The sequence below is a fragment of the Ammospiza caudacuta genome, chromosome Z, assembly GCF_027887145.1.
Source record: "Ammospiza caudacuta isolate bAmmCau1 chromosome Z, bAmmCau1.pri, whole genome shotgun sequence".
Taxonomy (NCBI): domain Eukaryota; kingdom Metazoa; phylum Chordata; class Aves; order Passeriformes; family Passerellidae; genus Ammospiza; species Ammospiza caudacuta.
Window position 1 is genome coordinate 35,393,144 of NC_080632.1, and position 19,716 is coordinate 35,412,859.

The 19,716-nt window shown below is 39.3% G+C and overlaps 1 protein-coding gene across 1 annotated transcript in view; it reads right to left on the reverse strand.

Moving 5' to 3' along the window:
* Positions 1-19,716, reverse strand: part of ADAMTSL1 (ADAMTS like 1) — a 392,889-nt gene that overhangs the window by 123,546 nt on the left and 249,627 nt on the right. Inside the window, exons 5-6 of the mRNA XM_058823311.1 lie at positions 17,793-18,029; positions 1,878-2,004 (exon numbers count right to left, since the gene is read on the reverse strand). Coding sequence (XP_058679294.1) covers positions 1,878-2,004; positions 17,793-18,029 — 364 coding nt within the window. The remainder of the gene's footprint in view (positions 1-1,877; positions 2,005-17,792; positions 18,030-19,716) is intronic.

The following is a 19,716-nucleotide window of genomic DNA, read 5'->3' on the forward strand; positions in this document are numbered from 1 at the left end:
AGAGCTGGGGAAGATAAATGCAGAAAATGAACACAATAGATTTTTGAAACAATTTCAACATTTAAAATCTCGAATTTCCACAACATTTACATAAATCATTTTGAAGTCAACCACACAAAAAAAATTCATATTAATTCACACATGTGAAGGGGATTCATAACTGGTTAAGATTTTAAAAAACCCAATTTAAAAAAAGACTTACTATTCATAGATTCAAAGTTCACAGTATTGCATAAAAACGTGTATGTTTACAGCAGGGAAGGAAATAATGGCACATTATACAGACTGCACACAAAATCTAGAATTTTCCTAGCTCTGCATAACAATTACATACAGGCAAATGTGTCTGAGAAATCCATTCTCTAACTTTTCTTCACATTTATCTGAGTCTAAGATTGTGCTGTCATCTGCTCTATTACCTATATAACATTCTTTACATTTAATAGGAAGCCATTGGAAATTGGTTACTGTATTTTACTAACATTTATTCCTGTGCATAATATATTAGTAATTTTATCCTCAGTAGAGAAGAGATGAGCACCTTTTTACAAAGCAACTAGAAAAAAAAAATTAATTGCTCCTACACGAAAAGACATTTGCCAAAAACAATTCACAAACACTATTACTCAAATTTCCAAATCTGTTCCTGCTCATTGTAAAATAACTTAACAACGAGATGAAATTCCATTCCTAAATCTTTGTGAATTATTTCCTTTGTCCTCTAAAGTACAATTCTGCTTCAGAATCCTCTTATGAGGATTATTCTTTTCTTTCCTTCATACAAAACAGTTTCCCTTCCCTTCCCCTTCCCCTTCCCCTTCCCTCAGCAAACACAGAGCCACACCTGCACTGTGCTATCAGCTGCTCTGGGTGCCATAGCTACATATATGCTATATATGCTCCACACCAATGCAGTTACTCTTTGACAGAGAGAAGCTTTTGCAAAAAGCAGCTTACCCTGTTGCAAAACCCACAAGTATACACACACTGTCATCAACAGATATTACACTGTTATTTGAATCTTTAAAGTCATGTGCTATTCAGCAATTGCAAAGCTGCTCCAGAATGGTAGGACTGGTATGATTAAACTCTAAGGCTGGAGGTTTTCAGGCTAGCACATGTGATTCCTTAGGTGTGTCTACATAGACATGAAAATACACATACTTTTAAATTCTTCCTTCAAACTGACAGAACACACCCTATCTCCCATCCCAAAAGTTTTATAGCTCTATCTGTGGTGCTATAAACAGATTGAAAAAAGTCTGTCTGGGGTTCAGAATAAACTAATCCCCTCACTAGGGCACACTAATGCTACTTTACCACTCTCAGATAAGCTGGGTCAGCATGGAGGAAAGGCCATGTTTTTCTGTAGACATCTCTCTCAAGCCTGTGTCGGCACTTTCTGACAACTTTGGTTCCTCAGTTCCCTGGAGAACTGGGCACCATGCAGAGCATGCAGACACACGTGATGCTAAGAGGCCTTGGAGACAGCACTCTGCCAGGCTGGCAACACCAGCCACTCAGGGTTTCCCTCTGTTGTAGAGCAGCAAAAACCATTCTGTCCAGAGCAGGGTGCACTAAATCCTGTGCACAGCCAGCCAATACAGCCATCTCCTCCTGCTCTTCACAAGCAACTAGCTAGCTGAGATGGGCAATATGCTGATGGACACCTTTCCACAAGCCTCTGTCCACCCTCACAACCTGACCAGCAGTCTGAGCAAGGCTGCTTTAACCGAAGAGGCAAGCACCTGTGGGGACAACTAGACTGAACACGATTATTCAGGTACCCAAGGAAGAGTGGGGTGAAATCTAGCCTGCAGAAAATGAAAACTTCACTAAAAGGGGAAGGTGGCACTCTACCAGAAGGAACAGCTTACGTTTACTTGCAGAGATCTGGGACTTATACTGGCCTCGAACCAGCCGGCAGGTGGACCCATCTCCATTGCAGACCCCACAGTTATCTTCCTTGACAGCACTTCCCAGCTGGTGGTCACAGCCAACAATCTGGCAAGAAAGAAAGATGTGCAGTTCAATGTGAGCACTTACCGACTGACTGCTCAATCCATCTCTGCAACTAATTACTCTAAATTTCTCTCTTAACATCTCTAGAGGGCCATAAAGTACCTTAGCAATCAAAGAGGCTGAGCAAATCTGGCTGGCAGTGTGCACTGAAGTCAGGTGAGAGATAGGGAACAGGTTAGTTAGTACTCAATGGCCTTTGCAGCTCAGAGCAAGAAAAGAGTACTGTTGGAGGTTGTTATTTTAGGGCATTGTGAACATTTCTTGGTCAGAGTCCTGTCAGAAATTTCTCTTCTTAAGAGTTTCACAAAGAAAAATGCCTGAAACAGACAAAAAGACAGATAGGAAGCAGACTGATAGATAAAAGTGAAGAGCAGCATGGATCAATAGCAACACGGCTCTGAAATTTTACCTGCTATGCAGCTGGGAAAGCCATGTGGTTTTAATTATGTTTGACAATAATCCCATTCCACACCGTCAGTGCCTGTGTTCAGACATTGCAAAAGATCTGATAAAGAAGGCTGGAATGGTTGCAACAAAAGAATTGAGAGTCATTGCATGAATGTAATTACCTGCTCTTAAACTGGGTTTTTCCTACATGCAAATTGTTTAGTTAAAAATTTTGAGAGTTGAACAGATAAACTAGGTTTCTCAGTTTGCAAAAACCTTGTTATTCTGAGAAGAATCAAATAGTAATTTATAATTCAGTACATTTAAAATTAATTAATGGACTATCTGTTTAACACAGTGTTAATGTAGGCCTTTTGTTTGAACTTTTAAGTTTGACTTACAAGTTATGAATTTTTTACATAAATAATAGAAATCTAAGAAATTTAAAAAGTCCTTGCAATGTTATAATTACCTTTGTAAGTACTAGAAAATTAAAGGCCTTCTAGCATTCTGGCATTCAGAGTAAGTAATGAACAAATAATTGTCTATAACTTCTAATGAGGTTGTGCTAAGGCTCTTAGGCAAACAGAATGTATATATAAACACAGGGAATTCTAAAGAAAGTGGTTTTTAGCTTTAATTTTTCCTGCATTTCTGAGTTTTAGATGACTCTGAGAACCAGAAAATGATGAGAGTGAACAGGGCACTTATCATCAAGACTCATAAAAGCTGTATATGTAACATGCGCATTAAAACATTCATAGACTAATATTTCTTATTTGTGCAATGCTGAGTGTGCAGAATTACACATCTTTGCTAGGGTGAGGTAAACTTCGGGGTTTGACACTTGCTCTTCATTTGTCTATGAAAATGCAGTCTTTAAAAACCAGTATTTTCCTTTAGTAATTTAATTCCCATTTCTAACATCATTATTTTACTAGCTGCAGAATAGCTGTTTCTTGATTATGCCATATTGACAATATAATTAATTTAATTTACATCATTATAGATTCAAGCTTGATGAAAGCTATCATCAAATTTGTTTGATTTTACCTACTTCTTCCAGGTCAGAACTGGATCAAGCCTCCTATGCTTACACATTATATTATGATCCCTCTAAGGGAATTAATGAAGCCTAAAGAAGCAACAGTCACAAAAATTATACATTTCCTTGAAAAGCTAGCCATACCAAGACTGCAAGAGACATTTTAACAAATTAGAAACATCATGACAAATAATGGTTAGAAAACAGAAGCAAAGATAAGCCTATCTTCACTGTGATTGCTCCATACAAAACTTCCAAATACAGATATTCAAATTGTATCCATAGTACTGTGTAAGATTTCCATCTGGTTTTTTTCTAGAATTTTCCTACAGGAGCTTAACTATCTTTGATATATGCAGACTGGTATGCTTTAACTTCTGTGATTGCCACGGTGTAGAAAAGAGGGTAAAAAGGATCATTTGCATGATCGGAAAACTGAATGCCACTGCCTACAAACCAGATTCTCCTTCTAGTGCATTAGAGATCACTAGTACCCACAGCAAAAAGGGTCCTGTTGGGGAGCCAAGATAACAGAAGAAAGGTCAGAATTCCCTTTCATATCTGCTGAAAAGTGCAGTTTAGGGTGGTACACATATTTTTATGCCTTTGCCTGTTTTGAAAAGAATATGCGAACTGTTTGGATAGGAAATTGGCAGGATTTTAAATCCAGGTATGAGGTAACCAATTAAAAAAACCCCAGCATTTACTACTTTAAAGCATTTTTAACTTTATGAATCATCAGCTCACATGTTGCCATAGGCTATACCCGATCAAAGTTAATTTATAAACTGAGCAATCTGGAGCTAGGTCACAACTTGTGGAGGAAACCACCAGGAAAATCTCAGGTGCAAAAGGAAGTTAAATTATGGTTTGTTTCTTTTTTTGAGTTGGACAGCCATTACCAGTGTAAAGCATAAAAATATTTCTTCTGTTAAAATGCTGTGTCAAATGGAAGTATGAGCAAAGTGAAGTATGGAGACCTTTGTGATTTCTAAAATTTCTGTGGTATGTACAAAATGTATATTAACCTTACCGTATTTGGCTGTGTCTCAGATAACTTTATGCAATTAAAAGTTTTGATGAAATTAAATTAATTTCCTATTTGTTCCCAAGGTCTCTGCAGAGATTTTTTCTTTACTGTGTTAGATTACCTGTCTAAATAGATATGCAGAGCTCTGGGAATATGGAATATTTTAATTAAAAAAAATTATAAGTGATTAACCAATGCCTGAAATAAAAAATATCCCCAAATTTCTTCTTTTTTCCTTCTCCTTCTCCTTCCCTCTTCCTCTTCCCATTACTTAGGGGAATTTTTCCATCTTTTGAAGGTAATTACATGCTCTAGAAAGACTGCTAGCATTTGAAATTGAGTTACTGATGCTTTAATATGAAAAACACTACTCCAGATCTCTTACATGAGGTTTCAGTAGCTCTTACATGAAAACGTTTTGCAGGCTGGACTTTTGTGACAGCAAAAGATCAGACAAGGAAATATTAAAGTGCTCCTAAAAAAAAATACACAGCTCATGAGAGCAATATCTTTTGCCTCTGAGTGAAAGAAACAGAAATTTGGCTGAGTTAAGAACATGTCATTTCCACAGCATTATTTTCACTGTCCATCAAGGCTGCAGAGAACTCATTGGAAAAGGTTATGGAATGGGTGAAAATATGTCACCACTCGCCAAAAATCTGCAAAGGGTTAACAAGGGTTTCTTCTTTCAGCATCCACCCATAGCGTGAACAAAACAAAGAGGGATGGTTTTAAAATGGCTGTAATCAGAGACGTTGAAGATGCAAGACACTAGGAGAGGCCAGCTACCAAGAAAAGTAGACTGACTTGGTCTGCAGAACTAGAAAAGTCGCGAAGACACTGACCTGTGGGCATGTTCACCTGACAAGAGGTGGCTGAGGACCTCATCATGGAAGTAAGCACCATGGAAAGCACTGCTTCATCAGCATGGTAAGCCAAGGAACTCCCATATACAGCTCAGAGTAATGGTTTGGGGGACATTTGTGAATCAGAAGTCTAGTGAGTATTTCACTCTGAAAAGCTTTGAAATGTCAACTCCTTGGTTTGAAGCTGGATCTAATGATGAAATAATGAAGTTTCTGTTGAATAGAAACTTCCCTTTCCAATGCATTCTAGTTCTGATCTCAATATATCCTGGGGGGCTTAGGGAGATGAAGTCTTTTTCAATCCATAAAGGTCTGGGAAGGAAGCCCCCACTAGAAAGGAAAATGGATTACTACAACAAATTGTGCTTGGAAATGTTCTGAAGTAAGCAGTTTTCATACTCATTTCTATTACCTGTTAAGCTTCCTCCCCTTAAAGCGGGGTAATGAAGTACAGACTTTCCACACTGAAATCTTTTGAGTTTCAAGTTGCTGAAGTGCGGTCAGAGGCTTGAACCGCACATTGTTACTGCACAAAATGTCAGAAGCAGCTCCATTAAGTTCCCTGACTATCTAATCCAAACTCCATTAAAATCAAGAACATGTACTTATAAGTTTGATAAATTTTGGATGAAGCTCTTATGTGTTTCTAAAGGTGCTCCTATGAAACTCATTACTGCGGTAATTAAATGCCCTTAAAGCAGTAAAGGCAGATTTTGCAGAGCTCTGGATGTCTCTCAGTATATGGAAAATTTCAGCCAAGTAGTACCAGAGTGAGGAAATCACAGGTGAGTACCAACTGCCTGCCCAGACCTTCTTCATCACCTCTAAAGTGAGCTGACTTTTTATTCTCCTTATGGGTTTAGCATAGAAAGTCTAGCAACAAAAAGCCAGAATAATAACAGCTAATCCCTAGTTGGCCAAGCCTGTATTGTTTTCTGGCATAAGGTACCACAGCTCTGCTCAGAGGTAAAGATTCCATATTATATTTTAGGCTGAAGTCCCAGACTTCGTGCTGAGTTTGACTCTCCCCCCCGTCTTCCCCCCAAACCTCCCCCCTTACTCCACTTGACAGCTCACAGGCTGACAAAACAAAAATAAGGATATTCCTGACTCTGAGACACACAGAGAAATAGTTTTTACAGGATGCTGCAAGAAAAGAGATGGCTATCAACTTAGCAGATCAACTGCTTGCATGTCATTTAAAGGCATCAGGCTAAAAGTCCAACAACAGGAGTTGGAACTAACCACTGAGTGCGTGCATGAGTGTTATAAGTGCATGTGTTCCCCTTGTGGACTTGAACTCTGGCTCAGTTTAGCAGATTTTTCCAGAAACAAAACTGGACCAGCAATGACAGGTTCTGCTCCAGCCCTGCTAGTCTGGAAATGCCCTGAAGTAAGAAGTTTTCATAATAATTTCTATTCAGTATTAAGAAATCCTAGGCAGGAAATAATGTAATAAAGCAAGCTTGCAAATCCAGGCAATTATAAATAAATCTCTCTGTTTTTCAAGGGGCATGTCTGCAGTTCAAACGCAAGAAGTTCTGAGAATCTGAGAAAAAACAAAGTTGCCCTTCACATAGATACTAATGTGGGGCTCAATGTGGGACTTGTGTGGATTGTTACTGCTCAGTTGAAAAACGTTTTGGATCAGAGCCATCATTTCAACTGGGTTCAAAATCTTGCTTTACAGAATCAGCATGAAGAGCTGCTCTACTCTTCAAATTACTGGGGAGAGAACAAGCTTGAGCCTGTACAGCAAATTGGATCTGCGTTGGTGTCTGTGACAGGAGGACTTGCAGCTTCTGCTGATGAGCTATCTGCCCTTCAGCGCACCGACGCCTTTGAGATGACATTTTAGAGCCCCAGCATTTTCCTGGCATAGCCTCATGACATTATCCTGTCACAGGCAATCTTGAACAGCACCAGGCACGAGGCACGACTCCCTCAGGTCCCTAGGAATTCTGGTGGAGTTCCAACTATCATCAAAGACCATAAGATGATTTTCACAATGGCAAGGTAATTAGTAACTACGCTGGTAACAGTAGGACCAGTGGCATGCAATCAGTGTACTTGCTTGGTATTCAAAAGAAAGATACCTTGCAACTGTTCCGGCAGTGTGAAAGACACTTCAGTTACTTACGAGTACCCCAATTGTTAAATACAGCCATTGAAGTGGGTAAGATACACCTCCCAACACATGAAACATGGCTGGCCAGATTGTAGATTTGTTGCTGCTGGCTGCCTTATCTACCACTAATCCACTGCAACCAATCTGCAGATCCTGCTTGGTACCTGTCCCATCATTCTCAGGCAGCCAGAGCTCTCTGCTATTAATATATTTAAACAAAGACCCTTATGTAGCCTCACTCACCCAGAACAGCAATACCAACACAGGTGTTGGAAAATACCAACCATACATTGAGAATCAATGGTTCAGCCAAAGCTCTAGAAGCAAACAGCAAACACCCACCAGCAGAAGGAACTCTGGAGAAATTTATATTTCTTAATTTTCTCTCAGGGAAAAAGAAATATAAAATTGCTCTGAAGCCACCCTTCATTTAACAAATAGAAATTAAACTAATTTTAAAGCTGGCATGTCTACATAAGGATTACAGATGCTCTAAAGTCTTGGGTGGGGAAAAGTTAACTTGTTACATACAAATTAATTAGGAGGAAACTTCCAAGATAAAAAAAAAAAAAGATTGATTTTCTTCAGGTTTAGTCATTTTTAACCAACCTATTTTTTTTGTGTGGACCACCATAGGAGAGTCCACAGATACATGAACACAGCTCTCTGTAATTCATTCTCTGACGATACAGAAATCCAGAGGCTGCTGCTGTGTAAAAGGCAACATTTAAACAGAACTAACTTCCAAGAGTTTATAAACAGGCAAAAATAGGAAGAAAAGAAGCTTCTGTGATTATTCATATTCACTTACCATTTAATTTACACTTTGGTTTTCACTGTATTTAGGTTTACATACCCACACTGAGTTGGAGTAAAAATTAGTTTCTCCTCTATCCTTACATGCTTGTGTATTTCTTGAAGAAGGAGAAGAGAATGCCCTAACTTTGTTTTTTTTAGCTAGTGCTCTTTAGCAGATCATCACTGAAATACTTGCTTTTCTCCAGAAGAATGACATCTATTGTCTGGATATCTAGCAGTTCCGGGGGGAAGATTTATCAGTTTTTGAAGAATATTAAAACACTACACTTGTATTTCTGCTAAAAGACTAGAACAAAGTATCTCTGAGGAGGTGCTAACCTCTGTTTGTCCAGAAAGTAAAAAAATTGCTAACTCAGGGGAGGGGATTACTAATAGTGCAACTGAGGATTCTTTCGCGCCCAAAAAATAATCCCATTTCCCTTCCACTCTCTACCACAAAACTGTTCCTACCTGGCATGACGAGCAATTTAACCATTTGGCTACTACTCTTATGAATCATGGTTCTCCACCTCACTGCTTTCTGTGCACTGGAAACATGTCACAGTAGGGGAAAAGCTACCTCTTTTGCCTCAGAAAAACTGAAATTCATCAACAACAGAACAAAATTATGATTTGCTATCTGCAGAATATTCAAACGGCAATTCAGTCATTCAGCTCAACATAGGTTCAAAACATATGAACAACAAATCAAGAATTCAGTACTTTCTGAAATATTACCTCTGCAGAAGACATCTAGGTTTCAAAGGACTATATAAAAAAAAAAAAGGTTACAAACAGGAGGTAGAAATAGCTGACCTACACTATTTTCAGAAGACTGAAATCCCAGCACTATGTAAATACCTTGATATATTTTTCCATAAATAATTTCCTTTACACGACCTGATTTCTGTCATAGTCTTGGCAGAAGAAAAAGATTATTACTGGAAGTTGTCCTGGGGGACAAACCACTTCTAAAATAATACGGTTGGTGGAAACCAAAATGATGCTTGTTTGTAGAGAATTAATAAAACAAAGGCTGTTCATTTCTCTACCTTGCCATCAAACAGGTAAATAACAGCACTTTCAGTCCTTCTGTGTGAGTGAAAGACAGAAACACAGGTAAAAATCTCCTACTGGAAGTTCCTGTCTCAGAGTTTTCATAGTTAGATAACGTTTAAGTATAGAAAAAAGAGATCTTGTGAAAATCAACACACAATCCTCCTAGGTACCACTGCTAAAGGAGGACAAGAACAGTTGCTAATATTAGACCAATTATTGTTGCAGGGTAGAAAAATGCAGATCAGGGGTTAACATGGGGCAGGATAGACTCCTGGTGTTCTCATTCCCCAGAACTGCAGTTGACTTGAAAGGAAGGCATGCAAAGAAATCAGATCCCAAGCTAAGGAATGACTAGGAGCAGCAATGGGCCCAGCTGCAAATTCCTGCAGCTACATCCCAAGTGTATCCCACATGGAGAGTCAGGGGCCAAGGCAGGCTTGTAAGCTTTCGAGAGCCTGCTGAGGTGAACACCTAATCTTATTTTTACGTGTCTCATGCAGGTTTACTGTGCCAATGAGTAAATTTCCATACACCAGACTGTGTAACTACTGGTTTATCTAGAACCACAAAATAGAACCATGGACTAGTTTGGGTTGTAAGGGACCTCTAAAGTTCATCAAGGTCAACCCGCCAGCCACTGGCTGAACACAGAATCAAAAAAAGACCTCCAAGATCACCAAGTCTGACTTCTGATCAGGTCCAGGTAACTAGAGTTAGCTAAAGGTAACTAAGCTCGTGAGCTGACTTGAATTCACTGTGCAGCACAGCAAATAAACTCTTAGGAATCAATAAATCAGAATTTTTTAAAACCACCTTCAGTATTATGTGGAAGTAGATCTTTAAACAGAAATTAAATACTCTGTAAATAGTAAACATTAATATAAGCATTTGGGATGCAGCTTTTTTTAGCAAATAACCTGTAAAATTAAAAGAATGTAAAGGAGAAAGTTGTCCAGTTTTGTGAGAAGAAATGAAAGGCTGTTTTTGGTCCTAAACAACTTTTTTGTAATAACAAATTTAGTTAACAGCTTTCTTAGACATCTCCAGCTTTATAATCATTGGGTCTGATCCTACAATTAGAGCTATAATATGATTCGTCGTGCTATTCTACCATATAGATGAAGTAATTTTATGGTCTTTAATAAAAAGCCCCCAGCAATAACAGTAATAGTAATAATAACAATAATGAAAACATTCATACAATTAGAATTAGGCTTGGTTTATCAACAAAAAAATAGCTTTTCAAGTTTTATGTAGAAAGCAGAAAGCAAAAGTAGAACTCTTATCTTGCTTCTTCAGAGAAATTTAAGGAATCAATAGGTCTTACACTTCTACATGTACAAGAAGTCAGCTTTCCCAAATACATTCCTCATCAATTTCTTGGACTAGTATGACTGGTTTCAACTTTTCAGCCAAACGGTGCTGCCAATTGTAGCATCATTATTTTTTTTCTCAGAATTTTCTGCTAAAGTTTACTCTGTCTTTCATAGATCATGGCTACACTTTTTCCCTTTGATTGGAAACCTAACACTGTTTCATCCTTTCAGCAGATAGTTTATTTACGGACATTTTAAGTGTCTAACCTTCCAACATGAAAATGGTGCAGCTGTCACGATTTTCCACAGAGAAGAACTTATGTTGTGCTGAGCTATGGCTGAAATGTTTAAAGCAAACCCACAAATCATACACTTCACAGAAGCTAATGTGACATGTGGTCCCCTGGGATCCCTGGGATCCCTGGGCTGAAGAGGCTGAGAGGATAGCAGAAGACAAGGGTCACTCTGGCTGTGTAAGTACAAGAGACTACCCAGACTGAAAATGTCTTGTTCATGATTGTGACTTCAGGGAAGCAAAACTCATTTACACGAGGTGAGGATTTGGCCATGATATTGATGGGATATGCTTTTGGGAAACTACGCAATAATTCACTATTCGGCCACATTTTTAATGAAAACCATAAAAATTACCCCTGATCTGGTATTATACAGAAACAGATTCTGACATCTGTACTGGAGATAGACAAAGCCTTGAATAATCTTTGATCACCCATCAGAGGAAGCAAAGACTTTCTTGTTTTTCCTTGCCAGAGTTAAGAAAAAGAAGATTTTTCAGAATTCACACAAGCAGAAGGCAAAAATTATGTTGAGAGAGAACTAAGTATGAGGACTAAAATAACAGGAAGAAGTGAAATGGATGAGGAAAACAGAAAAAAATCCAAAAAATAAACAGGAAGGAAGGAAGTGGCGGAAGGAAGGAAGGAAGTGGCGGAAGGAAGGAAGTGGCGGAAGGAAGTGGCGGAAGTGGCGGAAGGAAGGAAGGAAGGAAGGAAGGAAGTGTTGGAAGGAAGGAAGGAAGTGTCGGAAGGAAGGAAGTGTTGGAAGGAAGGAAGGAAGGAAGGAAGGAAGGAAGGAAGGAAGGAAGGAAGGAAGGAAGGAAGGAAGGAAGGAAGGAAGGAAGGAAGGAAGGAAGGAAGGAAGGAAGGAAGGAAGTGTGGGAAGGAAGGAAGTGTGGGAAGGAAGTGTGGGAAGGAAGGAAGTGTGGGAAGGAAGGAAGTGTCGGAAGGAAGTGTCGGAAGGAAGTGTCGGAAGGAAGGAAGGAAGTGTCGGAAGGAAGTGTCGGAAGGAAGTGTCGGAAGGAAGTGTCGGAAGGAAGTGTCGGAAGGAAGTGTCGGAAGGAAGGAAGGAAGGAAGGAAGGAAGGAAGGAAGGAAGGAAGGAAGGAAGGAAGGAAGGAAGGAAGGAAGGAAGGAAGGAAGGAAGGAAGGAAGGAAGTGTCGGAAGGAAGGAAGTGTCGGAAGGAAGGAAGTGTCGGAAGGAAGGAAGGAAGTGTCGGAAGGAAGGAAGGAAGTGTCGGAAGGAAGGAAGTGTCGGAAGGAAGGAAGTGTCGGAAGGAAGGAAGTGTCGGAAGGAAGGAAGGAAGGAGGGAAGGAGGGAAGGAGGGAAGGAAGGAAGGAAGGAAGGAAGGAAGGAAGGAAGGAAGGAAGGAAGGAAGGAAGGAAGGAAGGAAGTGTCGGAAGGAAGTGTCGGAAGGAAGTGTCGGAAGGAAGGAAGGAAGGAAGTGTCGGAAGGAAGTGTCGGAAGGAAGTGTCGGAAGGAAGTGTCGGAAGGAAGGAAGGAAGGAAGGAAGGAAGGAAGGAAGGAAGGAAGGAAGGAAGGAAGGAAGGAAGGAAGGAAGGAAGGAAGGAAGGAAGGAAGGAAGGAAGGAAGGAAGGAAGCACACAGCTGTATTTAAGCCTAACTTTGAGGAATCCAGCTTGGAGGATTTGTGCAGAGTAGTTAGGACATAGGTCATTAAGGTCTTATCTTTTTGCTGTGATAATGTGAAGTGTGATGACAAAGAATGAGCTTGATTTCAAAGACAAGGAGGAGCAGGGTGTTCCTGAAGGACTGTACCCTGTGGAAAGCGACCCACATTGGAGCAGTTTGTGAAGAGCTGCAGCTCACAAGATAGACTTATGCTGAAGAAGTTCATGGAGAACTGTCTCCCCTGGGAGAGATTTCACACTGAACAGGGGAATGATTCCTCTCCCTGAGCAGCGGCAGGAGCAATGTGTGATGAACTGATTGTAACCTCTGCCCCCCATCTCCCTTTATTGCTTACAGGGAGGAGGAAAAGGAAAGGAGGCAGAGGTAGGGGGAAGATGTTTTTTGAGATTTGTTTTACTTCTCTTCCTCTGATTTTTTATGGGCAATAAATTCAACTCATTTCCCCAAGTCTGTTTTGCCCATGATAGCAATCAGTGACTGACCTCTTGCATTCCTTATCTCAACCCATGAGCCTTCAGTTAAAATTTCTCTCCTGATATGGTTGCAGAGAGCAGCTTTGGTGGGTACCTGGCATCCAGCCAGGATGAGCCCATCATTCTCCAACTTCGCACCTTCAACTGTTGCATGCAGAAATTGCTTAATACTCTCAAAACCATAAAAAAGGATTTGAAGTACAGGAATTTATTTTGAAAACAGGGGAAATTAAACTAGAAACTGGAAGTTTTAAATGTGTTGTCCTCAGTATACCCATTAATTCTATCTATAAAGACATTTCATAATGTGGAATTTCAAACCATTATTTCCCTAAAGACCATTCTATTGACTTCAGCATTGAGGTTCAAGCTAGTTGTAGTACACCAAAGGGGCACTACAACTGATGTAGTGTATTTATAAGCTGATGTAAACTCAAAATGAGACCCAAAGATCTGAGAAGTAATCTGTATTTCTTTAAAAAAAGGACGTAGAAAGGACACCCAAATTACAGAGATATCCATAGAGGAAGGCATTTAAAATTTTCATAAGGAGCAAGAAGATTATGAAGAACTAGAAGATATAACATTCTGAGTATTTTTGTTTGAGAAATGCTGTTGTTTGGTCTGTGACACGACAGAGAGAAAAAAAAATATGTTCAGACATTAATTCCTATTAATTTCTCAGGTGTTTCACACAAAGAAAAAAGGCAAGTTATACATCTCTTCATGGGGAAAATGCATTTACATAATATGGAAAGATCCATGTTTATATAATACAGAGAGAGGCAAAATGCTTGCAGCTTGCATGATTTCTGAGCTATCACAGTCATGGGTACTGGCCTATGCCTTGAAGTATATCTGAATCAGCTACTGATTAACTTCTCCAAAATTCTATCTCCATAAATAAAACTAAAAATATTTTTAAGAATCTCTAACCATACTCGTGGAATCAAAGATTCAGGGATACAGCCTGTTCTATACACAAATTTGGTTTTGCTTGCCCGGAATAGAATCAGACGTCTCTTCTAACTTATACTACTAAGTGGCCAGCAGGCAAAACAAAGGCTTCAGCTCAAAATCTCATAATTAAACAAAGACTCATAAATATGCAACTAAGGTACTGGTAGTCTTAAACCTCCAAACTGTATGAAAAACAAAGGATAAATATGAGAGAGAGATCTTAACATTTCCAAATACTGCACCTTTTTACAATTACATTCTTGTCAATGAGAGTGAAATCCATCACCTTTAAATCAGGAGTGAGTATTGAGGCACACAGAAGCAATACAATTAGCCTTTAATTTCAGTAATCTGAAGAACAGTTGGTGACCACACAATAGGCTATGGGTTGACCCAAGTCTTGCATAGAAAGAAATATATTCCTATTGTTAGTTAACATAATTAACACTGTTGTTTGACTTACTGGGAAAAATGCTCTATGTCAGCATACACTGATCTTAATGTCACTTTTACTAATTCAGGACTCTTGCACCTAATTAAATAAAGATATGTTTTATGTATAATATTGTAACTCAAGAACGTCTCCTTGGTTACTATAATACTTGGATCAATGCAAGCGGATAGGAGGGTAAACTTAAAGTTGCTTTCAGTAGTTTTGCTCTGAGTAATCCAGAAAACATATTACTAACCTTCAACATAGTGCAACTGTTCCAAAGGACCTGTTATTATAGAATCATAGAATATGCTGAGTTGGAAAGGACCCATCTGGATCATCTAGTCCAACAGCTGTCACTGTGCAGGACATTCCAAATTTCAGAACATGTGCCTGAGAGCATTGTACAAATGCTTCCTAAGGTCAAACAGGCTGGTGCTGTGACCACTTTGCTGTTACAATGCCCCACCAACCTCTGGGTGAAGAATCTCTTTCCTTATGTCCAATTTAAACCTTCTGCTACTCAGCTTCATGCCATTTCCCAAAGTCCTGTTACTTGCCATGTGAGTGAAGAGATGGGTACTTCCTTTTCCCCTCCTGAGAATGTAGAAGGCCACAAAGAGATTTCCCAGGCTGAGCAGAAAAAGTAACCTGAGCCACTCCTCATACATCTTCCCCTCAAGGCCCTTCATAATCTCTGTGACCCTTTGGACACTCTCTAACAGTTTAGTATCTTATATTGTGACACTCCAAACCAGCCCCCAGCACTGGAGGTGAGGCTGCCCCAGCTCAGAGCAGAGCAGGACAATCCCCCCCTTGCCCAGCTGTGATGCTGTGCCTGATGCACCCCAGGACAGAGTTGGCCCTCCTGGCTGCCAGGGCACTGCTGACCCACGTTCAACTTGCCAGGACCCCCAGGTCCCTTTCCCCAGGGCTGCTCTGTTGCATCTCATTCTACAATCTGCATACCACGGTTGCTCGTACCAGGTGCAGAATCTGGTTCTTGCTGTTAAACTACATAAGAAATACACTTCACTTTTTAATCTTCAGGACCTTATATGAAAGATACATCCTAGGAGACTTCATTTTTTGCAGTCGTGACAAAACATATGTATATTAATGCAGTTGCCTGCCCCAAATCATGCCATTTCAGAGACATCTCATGAAAATGTTGCTTTTCTTCCAGGTTCATTATGAACTCTCACAAACTACTGAGACCCATGATTATTATGTTTACGTTATGTCAACCACTTTAGCTAAGTGGTAGCCTGCAGCTCTTACTGCAAATGAATAGAAATAATTTCTAAAATCACATTTTGTCTTGTCTGAAGTTTACATGCATTCTCTATAATTACAGAAATAAGTTTATTCACAAAAATGTTACAGAGAAAGAATGCCCCGCTGGTTCTTCTATAATTCTATGGTTTCCAAAACTTTTAAAATAACCTTTATAGAAGCAATGGAAGATCATTGCTTTAAAGGAAGCTCACCATTTATTATGGACAATTCCATTCTCTTTACCATTCTGGACTACTTATGTAGGACTAGCTATTGCTGTGATAGATGTAAAGCAATTTCTCTCCCATAGCATACAGTCAGGACAAATCTAATTATGGATTTTTTAATGCAGTACCTCTACTGTCGCAAAGGTATGACAGGCTAACAGGGATACACTGAGACAATAATATTTTGAGTTGATTTAAATTTAACACACCCATTTTTCACTGTGAGGAATACAGCATGAGCATTCATAGTTTAATTTTTTTGGTCATCCTCAAAAATGCGGTAATTGTAAATATATGGCAAATTGGTTGAAGAAACTGAATGTTGAAGAACATGGCAACTATAAGGTCATTTATGCATTAAAAATTACACTACCATTTTAGGGTACATAAGAAAGAGTTAGTTTAACTAAAATTACACAGGGACACTACTGCTAGTATATTATATCTATTTTCAAGCCACAGAGAAATAACATCAGTGTTTATAGTTTTAGCAGTGCAGTTACCTTCAGACTTCCAAGTAAGAATGTCATGAGAATGCAAATGAGTTTGTTTCAGATACTTAGGAACTCTGTTTCTAAGGGAAAGTTTGATTGAGAAAAAGTATGCTTTATATTTGGACTAAGCCAAAAATCAGCCTGCTTCTAAATCCTAGGCCACTACATGCAAAAAACTTTGAATCTTCTTCCCATCCAGATTTTTGTGCTTCCAGTCAAGTTTTTAAAAGATTTGCAAACAGAAAACAAGACTAAAAATAGCCTGTTTCATTAGGCAATCTAGAAATTTGTGATGCATGCCCTTGGTTTCGGTCAAGAGGTCTCGATGATTGCCTTCTTCAGAGCAGAAATGAGACTAATCCAGGAACTACCTACTCTATTTCATTTACTTAAGGAACTGCCAAACCCACCCCCCCCCCAAGAAAAAAAAAAGCAGTTGAAAGCCAACTAGAAAGCCAACAACACATCAAGTTTACATAGATTTTAAGGTCACTGTGCAATGAAACATGAATCTACACTCAACTGTTTTTGAGACCTAGGTGTGCTCAGAACCTAACAGGGATGGTGAAAAAGTCCTCTCCTTCATCAACCAGCAGCCTACATGTAGTTTAGAAGAATAAAGTATGACATAGATAGAGCAAGTAATTTAACAGAAGCAATGATAGAGCATCAGTGTATAAATAAAAGCACCAAAGTAATAAAAACCAAATTAGGATGCAAATAAATTGATTGAATGACCAAGAGATCTCCACACACTGTGAAGGGAAGGGTCTAAAAGTCCCCATTTGTTACAAATTTTCATTGGTAACAAATAAGGAATGCTAACATCCAAGGAGATGTAGCAGCTTTCTTAGTCCTACAGGAAAAATGGCAGTATTTTTCACTTTAGTGCCTCATCTACTGCCATACAGGTTTCTGACTTACAGGGAGCAGTAATCCTCAAAGATAATGCAATTTGATTGATAGACCTTGAAAACTTTGATGTATCTAAGTTAAAAGCTACAACATTACTTTATACTTGGTGCTTCAAATCAGATATGCTACTGCAGCTATAGAGAACAGTTCAAAAGCATAATACAATCCTTCAAAAGAACCCCAAGGGAGCAGCATAAAGTGAGAAAATAATATTTGAGATTATACATGTCTCCCCCTTCCACCCCCTCCAAAAAACCCCAAAACCCAACAGTAAAAGAAATCTGAAACAGATTAATAAAATAAAGACCCTAAATTTACACAAGTATGGAGGAAGAGAGGGAGTGAGCATGTGAGAGAGATCTGAGGAGGAGAGTCGTGAGGAGAGGGGCTGAGGCAGGGCTTCTTTCCTTACTTGGCACAAGCCACTGATGCACATGTCCAGGGATTCAGTGTAGCACCGTGTCCCATCCAGAACTTTTGGCGCCAGCTCCACAACCAGAGCCGTTCCTCTGGCTTGGCACTTGAGTGAGCATGGGTTGTCAGGGTCATTAGAGACGGGGAGCCACTCGTACAACTGCCCTTGGTACTTGACATCGTTGTGAGCAGAACACTGCTGGGCACGAAAATCACCTGCTTCTGGTGGGCAGTCCTGCAGAAAAGGAGGAAGAGAAGATGAGCAGGCCTCCTCAGGACCGCCAGTTGCAGTATCATGCAGCTGGCGGTGCTCCACAGCTGCCAGATGGAGACAGTTTCTGCTTAGACAAAAAACACACATAATTCAATAGATGATTATACCTTTCTTTCTTCTATCCATGAAAGTATTGAAAGAGCACAAAGACCATATGTAAATGGGAAATAAGAAATGCACTGTTCATGTCTTAACCACAGCCTTGTGGTTAAGCAAAAGAGGGTCACAATGCTCTTGCTGGAACTTATTCTACTTGTGCACATATATGGAGAAACATGTGTGCACAGCCACTCTGTTCCAGACAGGTTTTACCCTTTGTTTGAGGAGAGAGAAAAAAGAACTATGTGATTCGGTTCTTTATTTAAGCTCTTGCCACTAGCTTTTCTTCTTTTTGCCTCAGTGACATAAATCAATTGCTGGGGCAAAATGAATCAGAAACATTTGATACATATTTGCATTTCTTTCAGATAAGATTTAATGGCTCCCATAATCAGGGACTTCCAACTGAGAAGATCTTAAAAAAAACCCCTTTTTCTTAATTCTTCAGGAGATTGGTGAGTCATATAAATCTAACTCTGAAGTCAGTCTACCACCTTTGGATATGAAAGACATGGAGGCTGCATGTCACTTTGTGACATGAATGGATCATTTTTTATTATTAAAATCTAAAATAAAATCTGTGTTAAAAACTAAGCTTTCAAATCTCCTCTCAAAGGAACACGGCACAGTCTTGGCTATGAATTTGTCATTTGTAAGCCCTTGGCCTGAACCCAGGTTAGCCCTTCTGGCCTCTCATTCACTGTTGGAATGTGATTATGGCTATTTTATTTGAATGTTGAATAATCTTGGGTTGCAACATTTCAAACCTTTTTTGTTGTGGACTATACACACATACAAGCTGTGGCCTTAGCCGCAGATTGTAATCTAATGTTCTTTGTACCATGTGAGGAAATTTTCAATTAATTCACTTTGTGTTCGAGTCTGATGCACCCCAAAATTAAAGGGTCAAATCCCAGTCAAAAGTTCTGTGATCCAAGTAGAAGGCAATAGTTTTCCTGTTACAAAAGGTTCAATGGAGTAAGGCATAAGAGAAAAAATGATGTGGGTTAAATCTCTCCAGAGAAATATGTATCAAAGAGTAATAACCCAGAGCTCGTTTTTCCTTTTTGAAAGTGGAGGTTGAAAGTCAGAGCCTGTAACTGGTATTTTACTGCCGAAGAACTCAGTTTTTCTATCAATATAATACAGAAGATTAAAAAAAAAATTTCAAGTATTTCAGTTTGATTTTAAAATATAAAGAAAATCTGAGGGGCAATCAGGGTCTTTTTATGATCTGGGCAAACTTTTGTTACAACACAAAGTTCGGACACTGAAGCAAGCTGAAAAATATGTGGGGAATTCATTATTCCTCTACAGCTCTGTAATTAGAGAAAAAGTGGTCTTTATGGTCTGCTCTTTATACAAAGGATGAACAATAAGATGGTTACAGCTTGACCCAAGATCTGCTTTAGTTCTATTTTCAAACAAGAAAAGAAGAACACAGTGGCCTTATTTCCTACCACAAAATCTTCTGGTGCCTACCCTTCTGTGAATTTTTCTGTCTGCAAATGAATACAGTCAGGTCTATTGGTTTGGCAGATACCCAAGC